Source organism: Molossus molossus, unplaced genomic scaffold (assembly GCF_014108415.1).
Source record: "Molossus molossus isolate mMolMol1 unplaced genomic scaffold, mMolMol1.p scaffold_m16_p_1, whole genome shotgun sequence".
NCBI classification, from domain to species: domain Eukaryota; kingdom Metazoa; phylum Chordata; class Mammalia; order Chiroptera; family Molossidae; genus Molossus; species Molossus molossus.
The window spans coordinates 210,365,608-210,388,688 of NW_023425344.1; the positions used below are offsets into that span (position 1 = coordinate 210,365,608).

Here is a 23,081-nt window from a genome sequence, read left to right on the forward strand (position 1 = left end):
CTCTTCAAGATGGAACTTTTCCTGATAGTTACACTGTTTACAATGTTGTACAAATGTATGGGCCTCAACATTTAGGCCCTGCGATGTATTACTCTGGTATTAAATGTGGGATTATCTGTTTTATATCACAGTTATTATTATTCTACCTCCTCTCTATCAATGACATTTATATGACGACCAGTGACTATTGATATAATATGAATCATGAAGACCATAAACATTGAGGTTCTAGTCTTAGCTTCAGTATCAACTTTGTTGAGTAACCTTGGACAGTTGCTGTATCTTTCCAGGTCTCTGATAGAGAGACAAAATAATACCAAAGGGGTAGATTAGATGATTCTTAAATTATATTTTTAAAGTTCCACCCGGGCTGGTGTGGCTCAGTGGTTGAGCGTCGACCCATGCACCAAGAGGTCACCGGTTCAATTCCCAGTCTGGGCACATGCCCAGGTAGGTTGTGGGCCTGATCCCCAGTAGGGGGCATGCAGGAGGCAGCCCATCAGTGTTCTCTCTCATTGATGTTTCTCTCTCCCTCTCCCTTCCTCTCTCTCTCTCAAATCAATAAAGAAACAAAAATTTTTTAAGTTCCTTTCAGCTTTAAAGCTCTGGAATTCTAAGATAATGAGGGGGTAAGCAAATGAGGAAAACAAATTGCAGTGTTCCACCTTCCAGTCTTCCGAAAATAATATTTTTGGAGGCAGAGCCCAAGAAGGTAGCACCATCATTAAAATTCCATCAGGACCAACTCCATTGGGCACCTAAACAACAGCAGCATCTATGTACTTTTCAATAAAACATTGGCATTGCTCTCTGCCAATTCTCTTGAGGGCTTGATTCAGGAATGAAAAGCTCCTGGGAGTCAGTGTTCATTTCAGGAGGAACTGTTCTCGAAGCACAGCTTTTCATTTAGGGAAATACCATGGTTATCGTACCTCTTTGAAGGGGAAAAAAGAGCTAGATTGTTTCTCTTAAGTCGGTTGCTCCTCCAGCTTCTAATTTAAAAAGAAAAGATTCTGGTGTGGCTTTTTATGCAGGTGCTTGCCTGGTTCTGCCCTCCGAACACCCACACAAGACCCAAACCATAAGCTTTGTGAGCCATCTGGGGAAAGCCCAAATGGAAAAGAGATGTATTCCAGGTGGTCGAGCAGGTGATTTCAAATTCAGTGATAGAGAATCTTCATGCTACTCAGAGCCTGGATTTTAAATTAGTGCATGGAACAGCCACCTTGCAAGGAGACAACATGCATATTTACCATAGACGCAAGAGAGAAGAGCTTTTTTTACTTTCATATGTTTCCCCCGATACTCTCAGCCTGAAACAGAGGGCTAGGATTCAGAGAGGCATCTTGGTCCTGGTCCCTTACCACCTCTTCAAAAGCACTTACTCGCCCTTGAGATACTGTGACAAATTAATTAAAATTGAAATCACCTAAAATTTGTACTTCCTTCAGCAGTTCTTTACCTTCATGTGAAGTGTTACTTGGAATATTAACACTACCTTACAGCTTCTAGCTGCTGTGTGTTTCTGAATGATACACCTGATGGCTTAGTAAATGATGGAAGACACTGTTTGCATCTGTGCAGTCCTGGCTTTTATTATACTCTTTTTGGCATCTGGAGCTCCAGTGACTAGCACAATGCCCTAGAGACACTCATTGTTGAATGAGTGAATGAATAAGGAGGTTAGCGTAAGCTCTCTCCGTGTGGTCGAACCTGGCTCTCTTTTGCCCCTTCCTAGCTGTCTGATCTTTGAAAAACCCCTTACTCTCTGCTCCTCAGCCTCTTATCTTTCTCTAGGAAGGTAACAACTCTTATTTTTTTTCATTTCAAAAGTATCTTTCATACATCATCTTAGTGGGCCTTCATCGTCCTTCCCAGTACCCAGCAGAGGGCAGATGCTTAGCAAAATTGGATGGATGAATAGATGGATGGATGGATGGATGGATGGATGGATGGATGGATGGATGGATGGATGATGCAGGCAGCATGTGATCCCGCAGCAATCCTGAGAGGGAGGTAGAAGAGGTACTATCATTGTTATAACTATTTTCTAGACAAGCACACGGAGACCTGGAGGAGCCAATGGACTTGCTCAGGGTTTTGGATATTGAGAGTTCAGTATCAGAGCTGAAAGTCTAAGCTCAGAGTTCTTTCTGCCATGAGAAGCCATGTTGGGCTTAAGAATGCAGGCTTGAAAGTTAAAGAACCTTAGACTTTGAACCTGGCTCTCTCTCGCCCCTTCCTAGCTGTCTTCTGATCTCTGACAAGTCCCTTACTGTCTGCCCCTCAGCCTCCTATCTGTGAAATGTGTGTGCTTTGGGGTAGAATAATGTCAGATTCTGCCTTAGAAGACATTAGATGAGGAGTATATGGAGCAATATGCATACAGATCTGGCCGAGTACTTGCTACTTACTCAGCATTGGCAAATGGTAGCTGAGGATATTGTGCTCAGTCTCACATGGCCTTCTCTTCAGAGGTTGAAGGACCAGGAAAGGTAGGTTTTAAGGATGGGTCTTTTGGGTTGCATCTGGGGAAATAACAGTACATTATCACCAGCCCCAGGCAGGTCAGGAAGGAAATAGAAGAAGGAGTCAGTGCATTCTGTCATTCAGGCACACTTTCATGAGAGCCCGACATGTGCAGGAGAAATGAGAGCACTGGGCCGAGCCAGGAAGGGGGAGGAATGAGCTAATTCAGCGCCGTCCCTTTTCCAGAATGTAGCCTGCGGTGAGCCGCTGGCAGCGCCTGCACCCTGACACCCTGGCTGGCTTTCCATGGGTGTTACAAGGCAGACTTTAAAAAAAAAAATGGAGAAATAAATAATGTGGGGAAAAGATATTGCCCCAAAGATGCTAATAAATAGCATCACAGAAGATTGGCTCAGGAAGGGGCTGAGAGATCGTCCACTGGGCTGTAATGGCTTTTTTAACATTATGCCCTCAGCTTTTAGAGTGTGGCACATGATGGGCACTCCATCATGTCAGATGAATGAATAAATGAATGAATGAATGAATGAGTGAATTCCTCCATTCCAACTGCTTGCTTTGCATGTGAAGAAACCAGTGTCACCCACCTGCGATAGGTTCGTGGCTTAGACTTCTGATTATCACAGAGGTACTTAGAATCTTTAGTGAGGACTTCAGGCTGTCAGTGTTGCTTACCAAGGTCCAAGACAAAGAGAAGGTCTCATGAGAAGTTCTGAACACTGAAACTTCATGGAAAGGAAGTGTTTTGCATACCCTGACCCTTCAGAAAATAGAAATGAACTGTGAGCACTTAAAATACGGGGTGGGTAGGTGGGTTGGGTGGAAGACCAGGTTGTTGAGTCTGAATCAAAGGGAGATTATTCCGACTGGGGAGAGGAAAGTGTGTCAGTGTAGATAAGGATTCTGAAAGCACATGGAAGCCACTCTCTTTGGTATGAAAATGGTGGAAAATTCATCTTGTAAATCTGTGAAACACTATCAAGTAAGCAAAGATATTTTCCATACCACACGTACTTTGCTGAAAATGCTCCATGAATGTCCTTAGATTGGCTCGTACTTTGAGTTGATTTTTCCATTGAGTTAGTTTATATTGGGTTATTTTTATACTGACAACTAATGACTAATATTTCTATAGCACTTTACAGTTTGCAAAAACATTTTCATGTACGTTAAATAATTTGACATTTTCCTAAATCCCTTGATGTAGCCCTTTGATATCTACTAATAGGGGACACTGAGGCACTGAAAGGTTATATGACTTCCAAACCAAATCTCCAATTCTTCTCACTTCAGTAGGCTGCTTTTGTTGTGGTTAACGCCTACCCCAACATCAAGAGAATAAGTGTCCAGCCAGCAAGTCAGAGCTGGGTGTGTAGCTGGTGCATCTAACCTTGAATGTGCACACACATTTCCTGGGATCTTAAAATGCAGATCCTGAGTCAGTAGATCTGGGGTGAAACCTGAGATTCCAGCCTTTCTAACAAGCTCCCAGATGATGCCGCTGTTGCTGGCCCATGAACCTAGAACACACGTATTTGCTGTTTGTGGATCAGTTATGCTATCACCAACCTAGTTTCCAGACTAAGAGAAAATATGCTCAGAGCTTTCTGAAGCCGATACAGCCAGAGAGGGCCTGGGCTGATCCCTGACTCACTCTTTGTGCTCAGCGAGAGTGAATGGCCACAGCAAGAGGCTAGACACGATTGCCCCCAAGGCCAAACATTTGTCTAAGAAGTCTTTAGAAATTTCTGCTCAGGTATTATTAGTTGGGTTGGAATTCTGTACCAAAATATGATTTATTTTGCCTGGAGGGCAGGTCAAGAGTGATAAAAACCTGGGCTGAAGGGTCTAAGCAGAATTCTGCCTGTGAACCTAAAGCAAACAACATATTAGTGGGAGAAGCAATATGTTGTGGGGGGGTTGTATGTTGTCTTTTAAAGGCCACTTGAAAAAAACACAAGATGCCTCTAATCTTTGGGAGCATGTTCTTAAGACCAGGCAGAAGCAGCAGCCAAACGGGAGGTTTGAGATGCCCAGGATGTGGGACAGAATTTGGAGGGTCACTGAAGTAAGAAGTAGCCTAAGCCCTGGCTGATGTGGCTCGGCTGGGCATCATCCTTTGCACCAAAAGAAAGATTGCTGGTTTGATTCCTGGTCAGGGCACATGCCTGGGTTGCAGGCTCAATACCGGTAGGGGGTGTGCAGGAGGCAGCCAGTTCAATGTTTTGCTCTCACATCGATATTTCTGTCTCTAAAAATCAATAAAAATGTCTTTTAAAAAGAGAAAAGAAGTAGCCTAAGACAGTGGTTCTCAGCCCTGGTTAGCCGTTAAAATCACCCAGGTGCATCTAAAATGACAGATGCTCAACCCCAACCCCACTACAGGGATTTCCAATAACTTGGTCGAGGGTGGGGCCTGGGCATCAGGATTTTTTAAAGGCTCCAAGGAGTTTGAATGTGCAGCCAAGGTTGAAACCACTAGCCTAAGACAAAAATGTGGCAAATGTGACAAAATGTCACAGGATGGGAAGAGAATGAAGAGTTTGTATCAATATATACATATGGTCGATGCCCATTATTTGCAATAGTTGCGTTCTGTGAAGTCACTGAACACTTACATTCACAAATATTGAATCATTGCTCCTAATGGAAATGCAGGGTTAGGTTCCTGCAAGACTCACAACTTTTTCATCAAGCGATTAATACATAACTTTGTTTTATGTGTGCGTCTGTTTAAAGACATTTTATTTCATATGTATTGTTGGATTCATTACCGTTAACTCAGGGCCAACAGTACTATAACTCATGCATGAACAGAGTTCATCTGACACGTCCATTTTCTCTGTAAAGCACATCACAGCCTTACACTTAGGAACACTAGCCAGCACCTCAGCACGGTGCCATTTTATTTTATTTCATTTTATTTTATTTTTATTTATTTATTTTTTTAATCCTCACCCGAGGATATTTTTCTATTTATCTTCAGATAGAGTGGAAGGGAGAGAGAGGGAGAGAAAGGGAGAGAGAGGAACATCGACATGAGAGGGACGCATCGACTGGTTGCCTCTCATATGACCCCGACCAGAGCCAGGGATGAACTGCAACTGAGGTACTTTCCCTTGGCTGGAATTGAACCTGCGACTCATTGGTCAGCAGGCTGACGCTCTACAACTGAACCAAACTAGCCAGGGCTATTTTTTAAGTCTCACCAGAGAATCTGTTTATTGATTTTAGAGAAAGAAAGGAAGGAGGTGGGGAGAGAAGCATTGTACGTGCCCCACTGGGGGGCCAAACCCACAACCTAGGCATGTGCCCTGACCAGGAATAAGCCCGAAACCTTTCGGTGTATGGCCAACACTCCAACCCACCGAGCCACACTGGCCAGGGCAGCACCATGCCATCTTAAACAGCAGATTCACCGATGAAAAACACCAAAGTTAGACGAACAGGGAAATAAAGAGACCTGGGAAAAGACACTTGTTTATGGTGTGAGGACTGAAACAGCAAAGCAGACCAATGTCTGTCTGTTGGGCCTCAGCGAGGACTCAAATTTCTTGCCTCTCTGAGTATGTTCATGAACGACCATGAAAATGCTGCCAGTGTTGATTTTGAGGTTACAGACACATTTTAACAAAGAGGTGGATTTGCAGATTCAGAAGCTGTGAATAATACGGATCAAGGGTATATCAGACTGGAATAGAGGAACACACACCGCCTGCAGTCTGTGTGGCAGCCACAAGAGGACCCAGAAGTAGAGGAGCCCAGGGTGCTGACCTATGGGTCGAGCTGGCCTTGTGAGCTCGGCCCAGCCCTCCTGACAGTCCAGCGGCCGGTTCTCTCTGCTGCTAGCATCTGAAGGCTTCTGATAGCCCTGCCACCTCATATCCAATAAGAAATTCATGCTGTTCGAGCCTGTTCTTAAACTCGGCCAGTGCTGGGGGCGGAATTATGCCAGGAACCTCATGCTTGCAGTGTCTCTGGAAGTCTTTCATTCCGGGACTGATTTATTATACCCCAGTAGATGAGTTGAGAGCAATTACGGAAACGCTGTTTCTCTGGGGTAGAGAAGAACAGGATGGTTTAAATGAAAAATGCAGTGCCAAGTCAAACATTCAAATCGTTATGTGTAATTACAGACCACAGTAAATCAATTTTACAAACACAGTACCAATCTCACCGTGTTCCAACACCCACAGGGTCAGGTTGTGACAGTTTAGAATTCGAGGAGAAGCTGGAATTGAAGCGAAAGCGGGAATTGGGGTGTGTGAAGCCTCAATGGCTTGTCTTCCATCACATGGTGATTCAATCAAATATAATTAAGAAGCCAGGAGACCCTAAACCATCCGGTTGCCCTTAATTAACAATAACAACCACCACAACAAAATCCTCTAATTAGCAATGTAAGCTCAAATTGTGTTTTTTTTGAAATGGTCATTAATGTGTATTGTTACCGTTGACATTTAGATTGAATGCTTTAATGAAAACAAGAACCAATTCGCTAATCAGTCAATTGCCCTGCTAGCCACAGTGCTGAGAATCTCCAGTTCTCATTCTTCTATCAAAGAACTAAGTTAAGAATTAGGACTATAGAATATATTTCTAATTAGTTATAACCCTTCTCCTAATACTAGAAAGAAAAGAATACGTTGCTTGATTGAGGCAAAGGTTCAGAGTTTCACGCTCAGAGAAATCCCGGCACCAGCCATGCATTTGGCTGGTGCCGCGTTGAGACCCCAATGGCGGTAGGATTCATGCATCTTGTAGTGAAGCCGGTCCTTGCCTACTTGGTGCCATTGGCCTTTGAGAACCACTTTGCCCTCTTAACTCAGAACCTTGAAGCTCCTGCCTCTGTGAGGACTGCCTGGAGTTCAGCTCAAGACGGTGTTAGTAGACAAGATTTTAAAATACTCTTTGCTAGCCCCCTTCAAGTGGTTGACCCACTTTAGACAAGTGTTGCTAATGGTGTCAAGATGCAAACGGACACCCTAATGATTTGTTCGGTGACTCTGGCCGTGGCCTTGAGACTGATGCTCTGAGGGTGGCTTGGTCATTCAATCATGGAACCCTGGCTATTTGTAGTTTCAAACTTGGACTGATTTGCTGGGACCCACGCTCAGTCAGCAGCCTGGGTGTTGTTAAACACAGGTGGACATTGCATTTTGTAAACCTAAGAAGTGCTTCCTGGACAGGCATGTGAGCTGAGCTCCCAACTTACAAGGAGAGAGGTTTCTTTTTAGAAATGGGTAGGAGGGAAGTTTTGTCATCAAACATCTATCTTTCTGAGTTTCTCCACCATCTCTCTTCCTTAAACTGAGTGACTGGAGCATTTTCTTTCTTTCTTTTTTTTTTTTTTTTTTTTTTTTTTACAGATAACATTGGAAACGATAAAGGAAATACCACTTAAATCCACTCATGGCCACTTGCTTGACTCAATTATTTTCTTTACTTGGTGTCATAAACAAAATGATTCAAATCCTGCAGCTTTATCTTAGCTCATTTCTGGACATTAGTTCAACTCTGTGTGAGCAGAAATTCCATGGACAAACCTCAAGGTTAAGTAAATCTAGCTGTAATGACACACATGAAAAGAAACAAAGCAGGAAAGTAGAAGTTAACCCAATGCACAGGAACTTCAGAAATGGCTGGGCTGATCCAGCAGTTCCCTGAATTGGCTTAAACATCTGCTTCTGTGGTGTCAAATTACTTCCCTCGTTGATGTCATTGGTTTTGATAGAATGGAATGAGGACTGGGGCAGTTTCCTTTTAGGGCTGCTTGAGTTCAAGTTAAATGTGTGAGCAAAATCCTGCTGTTTTCTATAAAATGTATATATATCGGCTGCTCTTCTAACTTGTTTCATAAATAATGACAATGTAACGTCAAACAGCAGTTATCTAAAATAGGTTTTCTACGGGATGACACCCAGTTTTGCCATTATAGAAACTGACAAGAGAGGACAAATGAAATGTACCGAAGATTAATGCAGCTGTAAAAGTCTGCCAGAAACATTCTAATTTGCTTCTTAAAAGCCCAAATGTTTAAGTGATAATGTGAAGGCAGAAACATACATCTTTGCTCTGCCCAAAGGCTGAGCCGTCCTTAGGGTAATAAGAACTGACACCAGCGAGCAAGACTCAGCGTACTGGGGAAGCCTCCCGGGCACTTTTCCCTGCACCAGAATGCTTTCACTTCAGTACCGTATGGAGATGAGATTTCATGGGGAGAAGAGGTTTAGCTGTGTGTATCTGTCAGCCTTGTTGTGCTGTTCTGTATGGCTTTCTCCTCTCCGGAGTCTCCATTTGTTTGGCTTTGTTGCCCGGGCAGGCGTACGCTTTCTCTTCCCAGAGAGTGTGTGGCTTCCTGTTCGGCTTGTCGGGAACACCCCGTCCACCAGCCACATCTTGGCTTTGTAGCATGTTCTCTGTTCTTCCCCCAGAATGAGGTGGAGGCTGAAGCTGTGTGGGGGAATCATCTTCTGGTGTCCAGATGTTGTGAGCACTGGTTTTCCAAACCTTTGGACAAGGAGCAGAGATCAAGCATGCAGAGTTGAGGCATATAACCTTCCAGATTTGCTTTTAATCTGTTTCTTGAAGCAATGAGGGCAGAGCATGTTAATTTTAACTTTAGTAATTAATACCCCCCCCCACCTCCCACGTTACACAAAGTCTGTACTTGGCCATAAATGCGACTGGTGTTATTTTGTCTTTTTTTGCATGATGTCACTGATCAAATATCTTGGTTTGTGTTTTGGGGGGTTTTTTAAAAATGTATTTTTACACTCCTATTAATCTTTTCTTCCCCGAAGATTCCCACCACAGGGCCTCAGGTTACTGGTTGTGGTTTCCACAAAACCAACTAAAGAAGAGGAGTCAGAGTCTGATGTCATTTCAGCCCTGAGCCTTACTAAAATCTCGGCTTTTTTTTTTTTTTTTTTTTAAGCAAACACCTGGAATATTCATACAAGTGGTGTTAGCAGAACTCAACTCTTTGAACATGGAAAGCCTTTAACAGCAGTTCCTTCGATGCTCTGAAATTGGTGCTCTCAGAAGAAATTCTTGGGATGGCACCTGAAAGATGCTTATTGAGCAAGCCTTAACCCAAGGGCATGAACAGAAACACTTCCCCAATAACTTTGAAAGAATAGCAGCTATTTTGCAGCTGACAATGGGTTGAGCGTTTTCTCCTTTAAACTTGACAACTATCAAACCATATCCTGCAGCAAAACTTAAGAATTGTATGTTGTGAGCCCTTAGATTGGCGTATTAAGCAAAAATTCTACTGATACTTCTGAATTTCTTTTGGGAGTAGGCCTAGAAATTATGTTAAAATACACCATTAGCAATATACAAGTAGAATATTCCTCGTGTTTTTTCTTAGTAAGTGGACACACACAGCATATATCACCAGAGTAGGAAATTGGCCAGAACCTTTTAATTCAGGAAAGAAGTTCTGGAGTAATATTTTTAAATCATATGCAAATGCTTAATCTCCTCATTCCACTTTCTAAAATGCCTAAATTGGAATGAGTTCTTTTTGAAAAGTTTAGTTGTGCTAACAATTGGATTGAGTTTTATCTCATGAGCATCTAGAATTTGAAAAATTAACAAAGCACAGATTTTTTCTGTGAGAAGGACAGCTTCTCAGGTTAGAAATGGGGAGACTAGCTTAGGGAGAAAAAAAATTAAAATTGCAAATTTTATGTGGCTGAGCCTCATGAAATCCTGAGGAGGGTGCAGAACCCAGGCTTGGGTTGAGAACACAGGTTATTTGGTTTGAGGAAGGGATGACATTCGGAGTATGGGAATAATGTCCTTATTTGGGGGGGGGGGGGGATCAGCTTCAGCCAGCTAGATTCTAGACTCTAGAAAAAACGTAAAGCCTGGAAATAGATGGAAATGTTCAGTGTCGGCAGTGAGAAAGAATGGTTGACCGAATTTGAGGAGACAGAATAACTATGAAAGGCATACAGAGGACTTGAAGCCCATGAGGTCCTGAGGGCACCGATATTGCCTGTGGACGTCTCCATTTGGTTATTGAGTTCATGACTCAATTCTTAACAAATAAAACAATCGTAGTCTTCATAAAACAATACTTGTACTTCGAATCTGCTGATTTAAAAAATGACAAAAAAGAGGTATAAATTCAGCAACATTTAAATTTATATTTTATTCATTCTAATACTCTTTACATACATGTAAAAACCACTGATAATCAATAGCACAGTATTTTATTCACTAACAAGGCTGGGTGGCATCGGGATTCTCCCAGGGGCCCAGAGCTCGCAACTTGGGAATTACTGAATTATGTCGTCTTTCAGGGCGCCTCTCGCTCTAAAATGTTATGAATCTGTGCTCCTAACAATAATTTTTAAAGCATAAGTTGCATTCAGTGTATATACATTTAAAGAGAGCAGAAAACTGTGTCATGTGTCTTTAAAACATCTCCATTGAAGTTTGTTAGGATAGAGGCTGGTGTAAGAGTCAGGCGGCAGCTCTCTGGACTGTTCGCTCATGGGGCTCACTTCCCTTCCTGACAGTGAGGTATAACACTGAACCGGACGGTGAACCAAAGGCGTACTTGGGCCCACTTCCCAAGGCTTTGTCTTTCCACAAACCCTGTTATTTGTCATCGTAGAAAGCAGGAAAAAAGTAGTTATACCTCATTTTCTTAAAAGAGCACTAAATATCCTGAAAAGCTTTTTCTTAAATTTTATTTCACTAATTACAAATTGAGACAGAAGTCAGAGTTGGTGAAAAGAAATGGGAAATAAATAGATGCCCAGGCTCTCAAGAAGGTACTTAAAGAACAGAACCCAGAGCCAGGCATCGGAGTTTCCCCTAAAAAGGTGTCGAAAGGAGTCATATGAAAGATGCTTGGAGATGAAAGAGAACCCCGAAGGTTTGATGAGGTTGGAGATGTTGGCTAGCCCTGATGGATGACAGGCGTTATTGCCAGATTGTAAGACCTCCTGTACCCTCATCACACATTGTTTTTAGCTGCTTTTTCTTATTTAAATTACTTACTCAGTGTTTATTATTATTTCACCTGAATTTATGGGGGTCCCCAAAATTAGTTTTCTACTGACATATATATGTGTACATACCTGAACTTTCTTGTAGAGGTTTCTAAAAATATAAGCAGTATTGAATTCTATACTGTACACAATATCAAGTTTTAGCTTCAGTTTTTCAGAGCAAGAGAGGCACAATTTTGCCTCCCTGCGTAATTTTTAGTGTGACTTTCAATATGATGAATCCACCCTGAGACACGCTGGCCCTTCACTCTCACCGTTATCAAGTCACAAATGCAGTAGAGATCCAGGGCCTCAGTTCTACTGGAATCTGCCGATTACCAGTCTAGACTGAGATTTTATTTTCAAGGTGTACTTCATTCTGCATCATTTCAGCAGGACTTGGGGGCAGCTTAGATGGGAATGAAGCATTAGCGGTTGTCCGCCGCATGGCCCCCCGCAAGCGAGAACCTTCAGAAGGCCCGCCTCTACCTGCAGTCACTCTGGGCCAGCGAGTCAACCCTGAAAGGCTTCTCAGAAGTCTGTCTTCACTCTCTCTCCTCCCTTCTCATAGGAAAAGGGATTTATTTTTGCCTGAATATCAATTCTCCCTCTGTTTATCAGCACTTCAGATGAGTTCTTTTAGTTAAAAAAAAACGCGGAGCAGTGGGCAGCCGTCAGGCCTGTGCCGTCGGCCACCTCTTTAGTTCCACGATGGGGTGGCCTGTCTCCTTGCGTTCTTCCCGCTGTGGCATTTGCTATTCCCTCTGCCACTTGAGGCCAGGATACTCCAGCACACAACACAATGGTGAAGCTGGCTTTGAGGTCGCTCCTCCCCCTACCTGGAGATTAGTCTTCACCCCGAAAGGGCACTGTTGGCAGGTCGCCTGCTTCAGTCCCCTTCCCACAGGTGGATAAGCCTGTACTGCCTCGGGGCCTCGGTGCTCCTTAAATAAACCAGCCATGTGCCCAGCAAGACTTTCCTTCGATTGAGGTGTAGGTCCAGCCTGACCCTAAAGCCATGGCCCTCTCTGAAGATCAGAGGTTCAGTGTGAGATGGTTTGCTGGGTTGCTATGGCAGGGTGGTCCTAAGGAGACATTTCTGAATTTGGTGCCAACTGTGGGAGTCTTTATGATTTAGACAGGCAGGGGCCTTTTGTAGAAAATCACTGGGCAAAGGCCCTGGCACCTGAAGCCTGACTGATGTTTTATGAGAGGCAGAGGCCAAGTTCATACCATATCCCCTGTGACTTCAGTTAAGCTCAGAGATGTGTGAGGAAATGGGTGTAGGTTTCAATGAATAAATCCCTGTAAGTCCCGTCAGTAGCCAGTGGTCTCCCAGCTTCCCCAAGGATGCCCATCAGTGGGGAGGTGACATGGACTTTAAATTTAGTTTTGAAAGAAGCAAATTGGCTCCATTCAGTAATGGAATTCCACTACATATGTGCGGTATTGTTCTTAGCATCTAAGGATCTTAGCCGTGTTAGCACCCATGGCTATAAATGCAGTGATCCCTTCCAACCAGGCTAGGTGCTAAGGGTTCCCCCAGCTCCCAGCTGTGTTTCCCTCTCTGGCAAGGCCTGTTTCTATGGTTTCGGGCTCACTCCAATCCTGGCTGTGAAAAGGAGCCCCTTGCCCACTTGGGGCACACCTGGTTGGCACCACTCAGAGCATCCACCAGATATTCTGAAACAACTGCAGAGATAACAGAAAACAAAGACGTCTAAGCTGAAATGTCCAGTACTCGGGTAGCCCTAAAAGTCTACCCAATCTTATGTAAATACTTAGGCAGGCATGAAATGGATTTTCTGGATGTCTGGCTTTTCCTTCCTATTGGCTTCTCTCTTCATTTTTGCTGCTGCCCCCTCCCCACTCCAGACCCCCTTGCTAATTCTGATCCAACCAGGTAGCAATGCATTTTCCAGGGAGCCTTTTTAAATAGTTTCTTTTCTGGTCTATTTAGTGGAAATGCAAGCTGTTTCAGCCTGTTAGGGTCAAAAACATTTTATTTTAATGTTCCCTTTGCATATTTTTACATTAGATGATCATTCCTTGCCTTTGACAGACTCTACCCAAATTAGAAACTTTTCAGATTACAAATACTAAACTTGGCAGCTTCCCTCCCCTTTTCTTTTCTTTTCTTTTTTTTTTTTTTCTTTTTCTTTTTTTGTTAATGAAGAAGTTTCTAGCCCTCCTGCTGGTGCCACTTCCATACGCAAAGCTGCCCTTCTGGCCACAGGAGGACAAATGGAAACACTGACGATAGCCAGCAGTGTGAGCCCCTTGCTCTCAGGGCCTGGGGTGCCAGCTGACCCCCAGAACCAACCCACACCTCTACTGCCCCAGACACTTTTTTTTTTTTTTGCATTTATATTCAGATAGAGCGGGAGGGAGAGAGGAGGGAAGAGAGAGAGAGAGACATCGATGTGAGAGAGACACATTGACTGGTTGCCACCCACACGACCCCAACTGGGGCCGGGGACAAACTGCAACCGAGGTACGTGCCCTTAGCGGGAACCGAACCTGGGACTCTCCTGTTCGCAGGCCGACGCTCTAACCACTGAGCCAGACCAGCCAGGGCATCCCAGACATACTTTATTGAGAACACCCCGCCTTTTGGGCTCTGGTATTTATCTTTTTAAGTGGGGGCAAGGTAATCTGCTAGCAAGGTCTTGTGGGTGCTGCCCCACCGGAAATGCAAGGAGAACTTCTTGCATGGGACGTCAGGTCTACTTCCCAAAAAACACAGCAGGATTCACACCCGCAAAGACATGTGAGTCCAGACCTGGGAGAGCAAATACCTCGTTGGAGGGGACAGAGCCTGAGATGGAACTGAATGGCTTCCCTGAAAAATGTTTGAAAATGCATGTGGCTGGATTCCATGTTAGCACCGCAGCAGTCAAAATAAACCGGGCCTGTCAGGAAGCAGAGCTGAGAGCATGTTCTGAATAGACTTCTTTTGTGAAGTTGTCACTTTACACACCCAGAAAAACCAACCCAGGGTAACGCCGGCTCCCTCGGCGCTGGTTTTGGTCAAACCCCTCCCTTGAATGACCTCAATTTAATTTGGCGAGTTATGCGAGTTGTGTTGCTTTTTTCTAGTTTTCTGGAAAAGGAATTAAAACCAGGGGCCACGCATATGCTGCCCACTGTGCTGAACGTACTGGTGAAAACCATTCCCGGCTCACGGTGCTCACCCCGCTGGCTTCTGAATGAAAGCCTTGTTACCTGGAAGTGTTTTCAATATAAAGTTTGGCATTAACCTGTGGAGCCACGGGAAAGAATCGCCCCTTTCACACACAGCTGCCCGTGCCCCATTCCCTGAGATCTGTGCTAGTGTTGGGGCCCTTGCTGAACCTACGCCCCCTTGAGAGGAGATAGTCCCCCTGACTCCTGCTTGGAAGGACTAGCCCACCTTCTTCTAGCTCAGCGCAGCAGAGATCCCTGCTGGCCAGGACGTCGACCCTAGCGACATGCGTAATGCCAGTTTTTGTGTGTTTTAAAAAATTGGCCAGCACACGTTTTTTGCACTCTTGGAAGATGGCCACTTTGCCAGGCTGTCAAGTCTCTGCTGATCTATGGGCCTACTGATACGAATCCTGATTTCTAGAGATAGAACTAAAACCAGATCCCGGCCCACAAAGGCCAAGGTCACAGATGTGGGCACTGTAGGTACAGACTCTTTGGAGAGACCCAACCCACCAAGAGGTCCAGGCAGGATCCTTTGTATCCACCCCAAGGGAAGGACCAGGCCAGGCCTGTATTCACACTCTGTGACCACTGCTGGAGTCGTGGGACAGCTGGCTGCTTCTCTCAGGGGTATTGTGGGTACTTCTTCGGCCCAGGCTAAAGGGGGGGCAATAACCTATTTCATTTTATTTTTATTTTCCAGTTCTCTCAGGCCAGGCACACCACAGCCCTTTGAAACGATCTGTGTCCCTTACCCCACCCATGAATGTGCCAAACCAGCCTCTAGGACATGGATGGATGTCTCATGAGGACTTGCGAGCTAGAGGACCCCAGTGCCTCCCATCCGATCATGCCCCCCTGTCTCCACAAAGCAGTGTAGCCTCTTCAGGAAGTGGTGGGAGTGAACACTTAGAAGATCAGACCACTGCTCGTAACACATTCCAAGAAGAAGGTAGTGGTATGAAAGGTGAGTGACTGAATGAGAAACCACTGGGAACAGAGTCCCTCCCTTTGTTTGGAGTCAGAAGGGTGAAAAGAGAGTGAGTCAGCAAGAGAGAAGGAGCCCACCCCTCTTCCCAGGCTCATGCGTTGGGTCCACCCACTGCAGAGCTCCAGGGGGACCATGGAGGAAAGGGCTCAGGTTCCCCTTCCGGGGTTTCCTGCCAAAACCTGGGCAGCAAGAACCAGAGCAAAAGAGGTCAGCGCTCTCTTTGATTAATTACTGTTTTTAATGCAACGTCTTGCAGACAACAAATGAGCCGCAGCCAACACTGATAGGATCTACTGTTCGCACGTATGTTGCTCGATCGGCCCTATTTGTAAAGCTGCTGAGCCTTCTCTACCTTCTTGGCCATGTGTTGCCATGGCCAGGGAACCGTCAATAATTTAGCAAAACAAACCACAGGATCTTTTTTTAAACCTCTCTTAATGCAGAACTGTAGTAGTGCTTCCTTTCTCTCTCCCTTTTCCTTTGATATCCAAAGAAATCTTTCAACCCTTTTCTCTGCAGCTGTTGAAGGGATATGAAAATATCACTGGGAATCGCTGACAGCCTTTTTTAAGCCTGATAACAGGTTTGCATACAGATGATAAAGACCTTTTGTGCAGCATAAATAAATGCTCCTACGTTGCCCTGTAAATCTACCCTCTTCTAAAGGTACTCTTCAGGAGATAGAGATTTCCAAATTACCCATGACAGGTTCAGAGAGGATTTGTGCGTTCTGAATTTCTAGACGCCAGTTATTTAAGGGCTGGGAAGTCCTTGGGGAAAGATGCTCGGCAGAGACACACGAAGAACAATTTTGGATGGAGAAACAATAGCGAGTCATGTTTCGGGGGCTCTGGTTCTGGCGGCTCTGAGAGCCCTCCCTTTGCTGGCATTAGTAGTCCTGGGGTTCTGCTGTTTCTGGTCTTTCCCTTGAAAGGGGTCAGTGTTGATGTAGGAGGCTCTGTGCCGAGTCCCCCCCCTGCCACGGAAGCCTGGCATGGGAAGGTCCCCACAAGTGCCCAGAAAGGTGCCAGTGGTAAGAGAGCACCAGGCTGAAAATGGAGCGAGGCAGGTGTGAAGCCACATCCCTGTGCCCACCGCGACCCTTCCTCTCAAGCTGCCCGGCCTGCGTGCTTCCCACCCCCCACCCCCGCCCCTGGTGGGCCCTGTGCTGAGTGCCCAGAGCATGTGGGATGTCCGATGTTTTCCTCTGGGGATGCCAATGTGCCTTTAAAGGTGTTTACTGTCAGTAGAAACAATGGCTCATTTTGGCATGAAGGGGATATGTGTTCGTTCTCTCTCTCTCTCTCTTTCACGGTTTTCAGGGAAATGTGTCCTAATAGTGGAGGCTTAGCAAAAGCCATTTCTGAGTTCATGCTACATGGTTATGTGTTCGAGCAGCTGCGCCCAGGTGGTGGGCAGCAGGTGAGGCTCAGCCGTGCTTTGGATAAGCCGGCAGGGCCTCCGTCACTGGGGCATCAACGTGCCTGAGGGACCAAGGGAGGCAGAGTCAGCCGATGCTCGGGACTAGGTTTTTCCAGGCAAAGTGGAGTGTCTGGATGGCATGTTTCCAAGGAGTTGTATGTGTGGTTCTAACTGGTAACTGGGAAGGAGGCCCTGCCTTTGCATTGAAGGCTAAGGAAGGTCCGGCGAGAAGGCCATGCCCCAGGATACAGACCTCTCGCAGCGAAGAATGCTGGGCCCACCCCTCCGTAGGGGAGGTGTGTTTTCTTCCTTTCTTCCTTTTACTTCCTCTTCCTTTTTCTTCCTTTCCTTTTCTTTTTGGAAGCCTAGGCACACCTTAGACATTCTCTTAAAGTAGGCAAAGGTGTGCTCATGGCGTGCTGGCATTTTGAGGTGAGAAATGAGTAAAGAGAGCACGTTTTTAAAGAAATAGATGAGCCCTGGCCAGTTTGCTCAGTGGTTAGAGCATCAGCCTGCAGACCAATGAGTTGCAGGTTCGATTCCAGTCAAGGGCACGTACCTCAGTTGCAGTTCGTCCCCAGCCCTGGTTGGGTCATGCGGGAGGCAGCCAGTCGATGTGACTCTATCACATCAATGTTTCTCTCTCTCCTTTCCTCCCACGCTATCTGATGATAAATAGAAAACTATCCTTGAGTAAGGAATAAAAAAAGAGAAAGAAATGAAAGAAAAATTGACTAAATGTCCTATCCTTGTTTTAGAATAAAAGCCAAAATATTCCAAAGTTCAAGGACTAACCCATAAACTGTATAAGCTTCAATTCCTTCCTTTAGAATTGAGGAGAATTGACTCCTTGGAGCGTCTTCCATCAGGAAATGACAGACACGATCTTTTTTTCAAGATTTTCTTCATTGGCCTGAGGGGGTGATCAGAAAACAGGCTATTTGGTGGCTGGATGACTCTCTTCTATGTGTGTCCACCTTTTGCTGACCTATTGAACTGTTCTTTTCCCAGAGAATTGGATTGAGATTTAAAGTATAAAGCCCTTAGCAAACTAAAGGGCAAAACATATTGGAATGAAGGAACCTGAGAGACAATGAAGGAGTCTGTTTGTGGGAAAAGTATATTTGCAGTAGAAACATCCACGTCCCAAAACAGCAGAGCTGGGGCCAGTGTTTGTGCAACCCGAGTGCCCCTCCCCCAGCCCTGCCTTGTCAAGTGTCTTCATGGGGTGGCCACCACTGGGGATGGCCTCCCAGGAGAAGCAGCCTTAACAAGCCTGTCCCAGGAGTGTGTCATTTGATTCCCAGGTCCCAGAGAAGATGCTGGCTTAAATTTCCAAATTAATTCCTACTTTCTGAGAAATGAAATATGAAATCTGATGAAGTGCTTTTAAAAAGAACCAGCACTGCCTTTCGGATTCGCATCTCTTTCTTGCTTGTGACCAAGCCCTGTGGCAGGCGGTCAGCCCCTTCACACTGCCGCACCTCGGATGCCATCATCTACTTGCTATTTCTCTAATTGTTAAACGCCCCGTTTACGAGAACAACTAGGAATCTATAGTAGAATTTGGAGGCGTTCCAGATCTCCAGGGAAGGCTTGTCAGCCCTCACCCCACACCTTGGGGAAAGAATAAAAAGTCACCATAATTGAGTTTAATTTAGTGTGAATTCATCATTGTTGCCAAAGCTGTGCATACCTTGCTGAAACACTGCGTTCATCCCTTTCTCCCTTTTTATCCGGGCAGAGTGGCCAGATTTGGCTACGAATTGTCCCTTAGGAATGTGCCTCTCGGGTCAAAAGTGTGAAATAAGGCTCACGGCCCAGCATTCTTGCTCTTTTTATTTTTTCACAAACATCGATCTCGCCCTTTTTTTGTCTCTGCCTCAGCGCTCCCTGCCAGGGATTCTCGCTAAATTCTCTCCCAACTAGACCACTCTCCTGCTCTCAGAGGATTAACATCATCTGCCTGCTTTGATTTGTTTTTCCTTTTATAGTAAATATCCACCCTGAAGGTTTCAATCAGCTCCAGAGCACAGATTAGCCGGCCCTTGGGGCAGGGATCCCGCAGAACATCCCAGGCCAAGGGAAGAATGGGATCAGCTACTCAACCAGAAGTCAGTGGACAGAGTGAGATCCTGAGCAGCAATAGCACAGTTTCTCCGCCCGACATTCCCTGTGGAGGCTACTGCTTATACATGTTTGGACTGAACGTGCTGGTTGCGGTTTCTAAATCCAGTTGTCCTTGTTCTTTGTGAAACGTCACTTATCCCAGGGGAACAGTTCTTGATTCTGAGTCTGAACTCACAATATCCCCCTTCCCCTCAGCATCACTTGCTGGAACCTTCTCTCCTACCTCTTCTCTCCTGCAACGCCCGAAGCCTCCAGGTGGCCAAGAGGGGGAAAAACATTTCCGCAATTTTCTAGAAAGGAGAGAAGATATGGAAGAGACTCCATTGGTAGAATTTGCCCTCGTGTGAACCTTGTGTCCTCGGAAATGTGGAAACTCAACAACTAAAGACGTAGCCAAAGGCCAGGGCTGTTGATGGGTGATGTGGCCATGTTATATGGGAGCAGAGAGAAGGGGAGAAAGATTGATGAACAGGCTTCCATTTGTCCTCATTCAAGTCCGTTGACTTTTTGAGCACCTGCCGAGGGAGGCTTCGGGCTAGCTACTGGGGAGGCAGAGGGGAAAGAGATGGTTCCTGCCTCGAGGGACCCACTGTCACATGAGAAACAAACAGTACCTGATGCACAGCTGTGAAAACATCTGGTCCAGGAGACTTGGGTTAGGGCCGGTACCAAGGGCCCTAAGTCAAGTCAGGGAAGTCCAGGGAAGTTCCGGAGGACGAGCGGCCTGGAGCTGAGTCCCAGAGCATGACCACAGGTTAGCCAAACACAAGGTGAGGGAAGGGCATTCTGCTACCCAGGGGGAACAGCAAGTGTGAGAGCACGAGGCAGCTTGGCCAAGTAGGTCCTGTGGCTTGAGTGTTAAGGACACATGGGACAGGGGTCTGGAGAGGGCAAATCCCGATGCCGGGCTTCATGAAGGATTCTGGCTTATCTCCTGATGTTGGTAGAAGCTGTTGAAGGAATTTCAGCAGCAGAATGACCTGCTTAGATTTGCATACTAGAAATAGGACCCTAGCAGCAGGGTGGAGGATAAATCAAAGCGAGAAGGGAACAGGGGAATCTAGATTTGGAGGCCAACTGAGAGGTGGAAGAAATTCCAGTAATTGGGGAGGAAATGTAATTGGACCGAAGCCACTGGCACCCAGAGTACAGACGGTGGAGCGTGCTCACGAGACCCCGGGGGAATGCATGTACGCTGATGGGACGTGGCAGCAGCAGGGCGGGAGGGGTCTAGGATGGTGCCAGGTCTCTGCCGGGGACGTCTGCATAGCTCAGGGTGTCGTCGGCAGCAGGGGACATAGAGGAGAAGAAAGAGTTTGGGGGGATAGAATGGGGCAGGGTGAATGTGGGAACCTGTAGAACCTTCCGGGGGAGGCGTGCCAGCCAGGACCGCAGTGGACCGTGCTCTTCGCTGGCCCAGCCTTCTGTCCCCACCTGTGCAGCAAAACATTGTGTCTACCTGTATTGGACTTCATTGCGGGAGACTTCATATGGGCTCCTAAGAGGGAGACTCTCATTGCAGCTGTCAGTGAGACGGATAGACACTGGAGGTCTGTTTCTCTTGATACGAGCTTCAGCCTCACCATTACAAATTAACTGGGTATACCTATGATGTGTGGTCTTATGTTAGTACAAAAATATAGTTAACTGGGGCTGTTATGTGGTTTGGATTCAGACGTGATAAAGGTAACCTTGATGGAAACATAGCAATTGAGAGTGGAGCAGACCAGTGACTATGAAAATGTGCTCAGCTGCCTTTTCCGAGGAGTCTGTAGATGCAGCCGTGTTCTCCATAGCAGAGGAACTATGTTGCCTATTCTGAAGTAGCTGGTTTGGGGCTTTGAGTTGTTTTTCAAAGGTAGACCTTTGAACCTCTGCCTGTCCCAGAATGAGATTAGAAACATTATTGGGATATTCTTAAGAAAAGGGGAACTGTCAGGAGCCTTTGTGAGAAAGGCTGTGAATATAGCATTTCTAAGGGTCAGAAAGGGGAGGGGCGGAGGGGTGTGTCACCTCTCCCAGTGTGGCCGGGACACAGCGTGGCGGCTTGGGAACCAGGCTCTATTCTCTGAATGCTGACTGTCTAGGCTTGAATTCATGTACCCGAGAGGTCAAGATTTAGTAAACTTGCTTTACTTTCTTTATTCTCAGTGCTAACATATGACCTGCATGGCTAGGTCCTAAAGTGCTGAGCCTTATGCCACCTCTTCTCGGGTAGGCCGAAGCCCTGATGTCTTTGGAAAGCAAATCCCCGAGATCCTCCCCAACTCTAAAGGTCCTGAGACTTGTAGGCAGCATTCCTGACCCAGGATGTGCCGTGCTGTGAGGACTCCGCCGGTACGCAGAGGGGAGCTTTAGACATGGAACCAGCCGCTATTTAACACAGCAGCTCCGTGTAGGATGTCACCTGGGCACGTCATGGCTCATGGAAGCCGCGAGGAGAGATGTACTCCCTGCTTGTGTGTAACCCTTCTAAGAGGGTGTTTTGCCCCAAAGGAGGCCTTCTCTGTGCCTTCCAAGATCTGCACACGCCCCCATGAGCACGGAACCCCTCGCAGAGGCCACCGTGGACATGTTCCAGGATCAAGGAGCATGTTCACAGCTCTGCGGGGACCGAGATCACCCTCCTTCCTTTGCTCGGAGCCTGGGACAGAATTGGGCTCCTCATTCTGCTCTGGCCAAAAACAAAGACAGTCTTCAGTAACGTTGATGGCGTTGCCGGACTTCTCCTCATTTTAGAAAGGAATGTTTTCCACACTGAAGAGGTCCCTACTGACCCCTCCACTGGCGCTTCCCTCTTCTTTCCCTCAAAGACCGAGGCTGCAGTCTTACCTTGGAGAAGAGTTGTCTGAGCGTAGCCTGGCTCTCTAATGGGAGTTTCTCTTCCATCTGCAGGTACCAGGATCACCACAGGTGAAGCTTCTTATGGAAAACAAGGCTATTCATGTTTCTCTCTCCCAGGGAGGGCTTCCTTCCTTGCCCTTTACGTAGCTTCTGCAGCACTGATGCTGTCATACTCTCTTGCGGGGCTTCTGTGTCGGCGGGGTAGGTGCCGCAGGGCCTGTCGACCTGGCTGGTGTTTGCATCCAATCCCACAGCAGGCATTCGAGGGAAGCAGCCCGAGTTCTAGCTGGGGCGCAGCTTCCTTGTGAGCTGTCGCGCACACCACCAAGTCGCTCTGTGCTGAGTCATCCGAAGCCTAAAAGGGAGGTAGAAGTCAGCGTAATTGGAAACCAGCAGGTAAATACGGAGCACATAAAAGATGGGTGTAGCACTATTATAAAAAATAGCCATGAGAAGATAAACCACTATGGATTGCAGAAAGATCTAGAAGGAGCTTCGTAAAGCATGGACACTGTGGCCCAGGGGCCCAGGGTCTGCACATGGATGACGTGCTTTCTCTCAGAAGCCTCCTACCCTTTGGCCCTCTCACTTTTCTTCTTGGGCTCCCCTTCCCACCCCTTCCCCTGAATACCTGGCACTCCCAGGACTCTGCCTGGCTCCCCCCGACTCTCACTTCATGCTCTTTCTTTGAGTGATCTCAACAACTTTCACGGCTAAAATAACCTCCATGAGCTCCTGACAAGAATGGTTCTCTGACTCAGACCTCTCTTCAGAGATCTTGAGCAGTTGACTTCTCCACCTGGATGACCCAAAGGCAATGATACTCGACTGATCTAAAGTGGAATTCACCATCTCTCTCTCCTTACCCCAAAGCTGCTGCTCCCCTGAGTTTTCTGTCTCACCAAACCCGAACCAGAGGAGCCATCCTCATTAGGCTCTTTTCTCTCTCTCTCGCCCTGACCTTCAAACACGGTCAGTTCACTCCCTTTCCTTCTCCACCACTGCCTTCC

General features: G+C 46.2%; 1 protein-coding gene across 2 annotated transcripts in view; it reads left to right on the forward strand.

The window, feature by feature from the left end:
• The window catches only part of SAMD4A (sterile alpha motif domain containing 4A), an 80,071-nt gene that overhangs the window by 16,672 nt on the left and 40,318 nt on the right, over positions 1-23,081 (forward strand). Inside the window, exon 2 of one of the 2 annotated variants that reach the window (XM_036266869.1) lies at positions 15,388-15,651. The exons of the other annotated variant lie outside the window; for it this stretch is intronic. Within the exon in view, the coding sequence (XP_036122762.1) occupies positions 15,388-15,651 (264 nt within the window). The remainder of the gene's footprint in view (positions 1-15,387; positions 15,652-23,081) is intronic. 2 annotated transcript variants of the gene reach the window in all.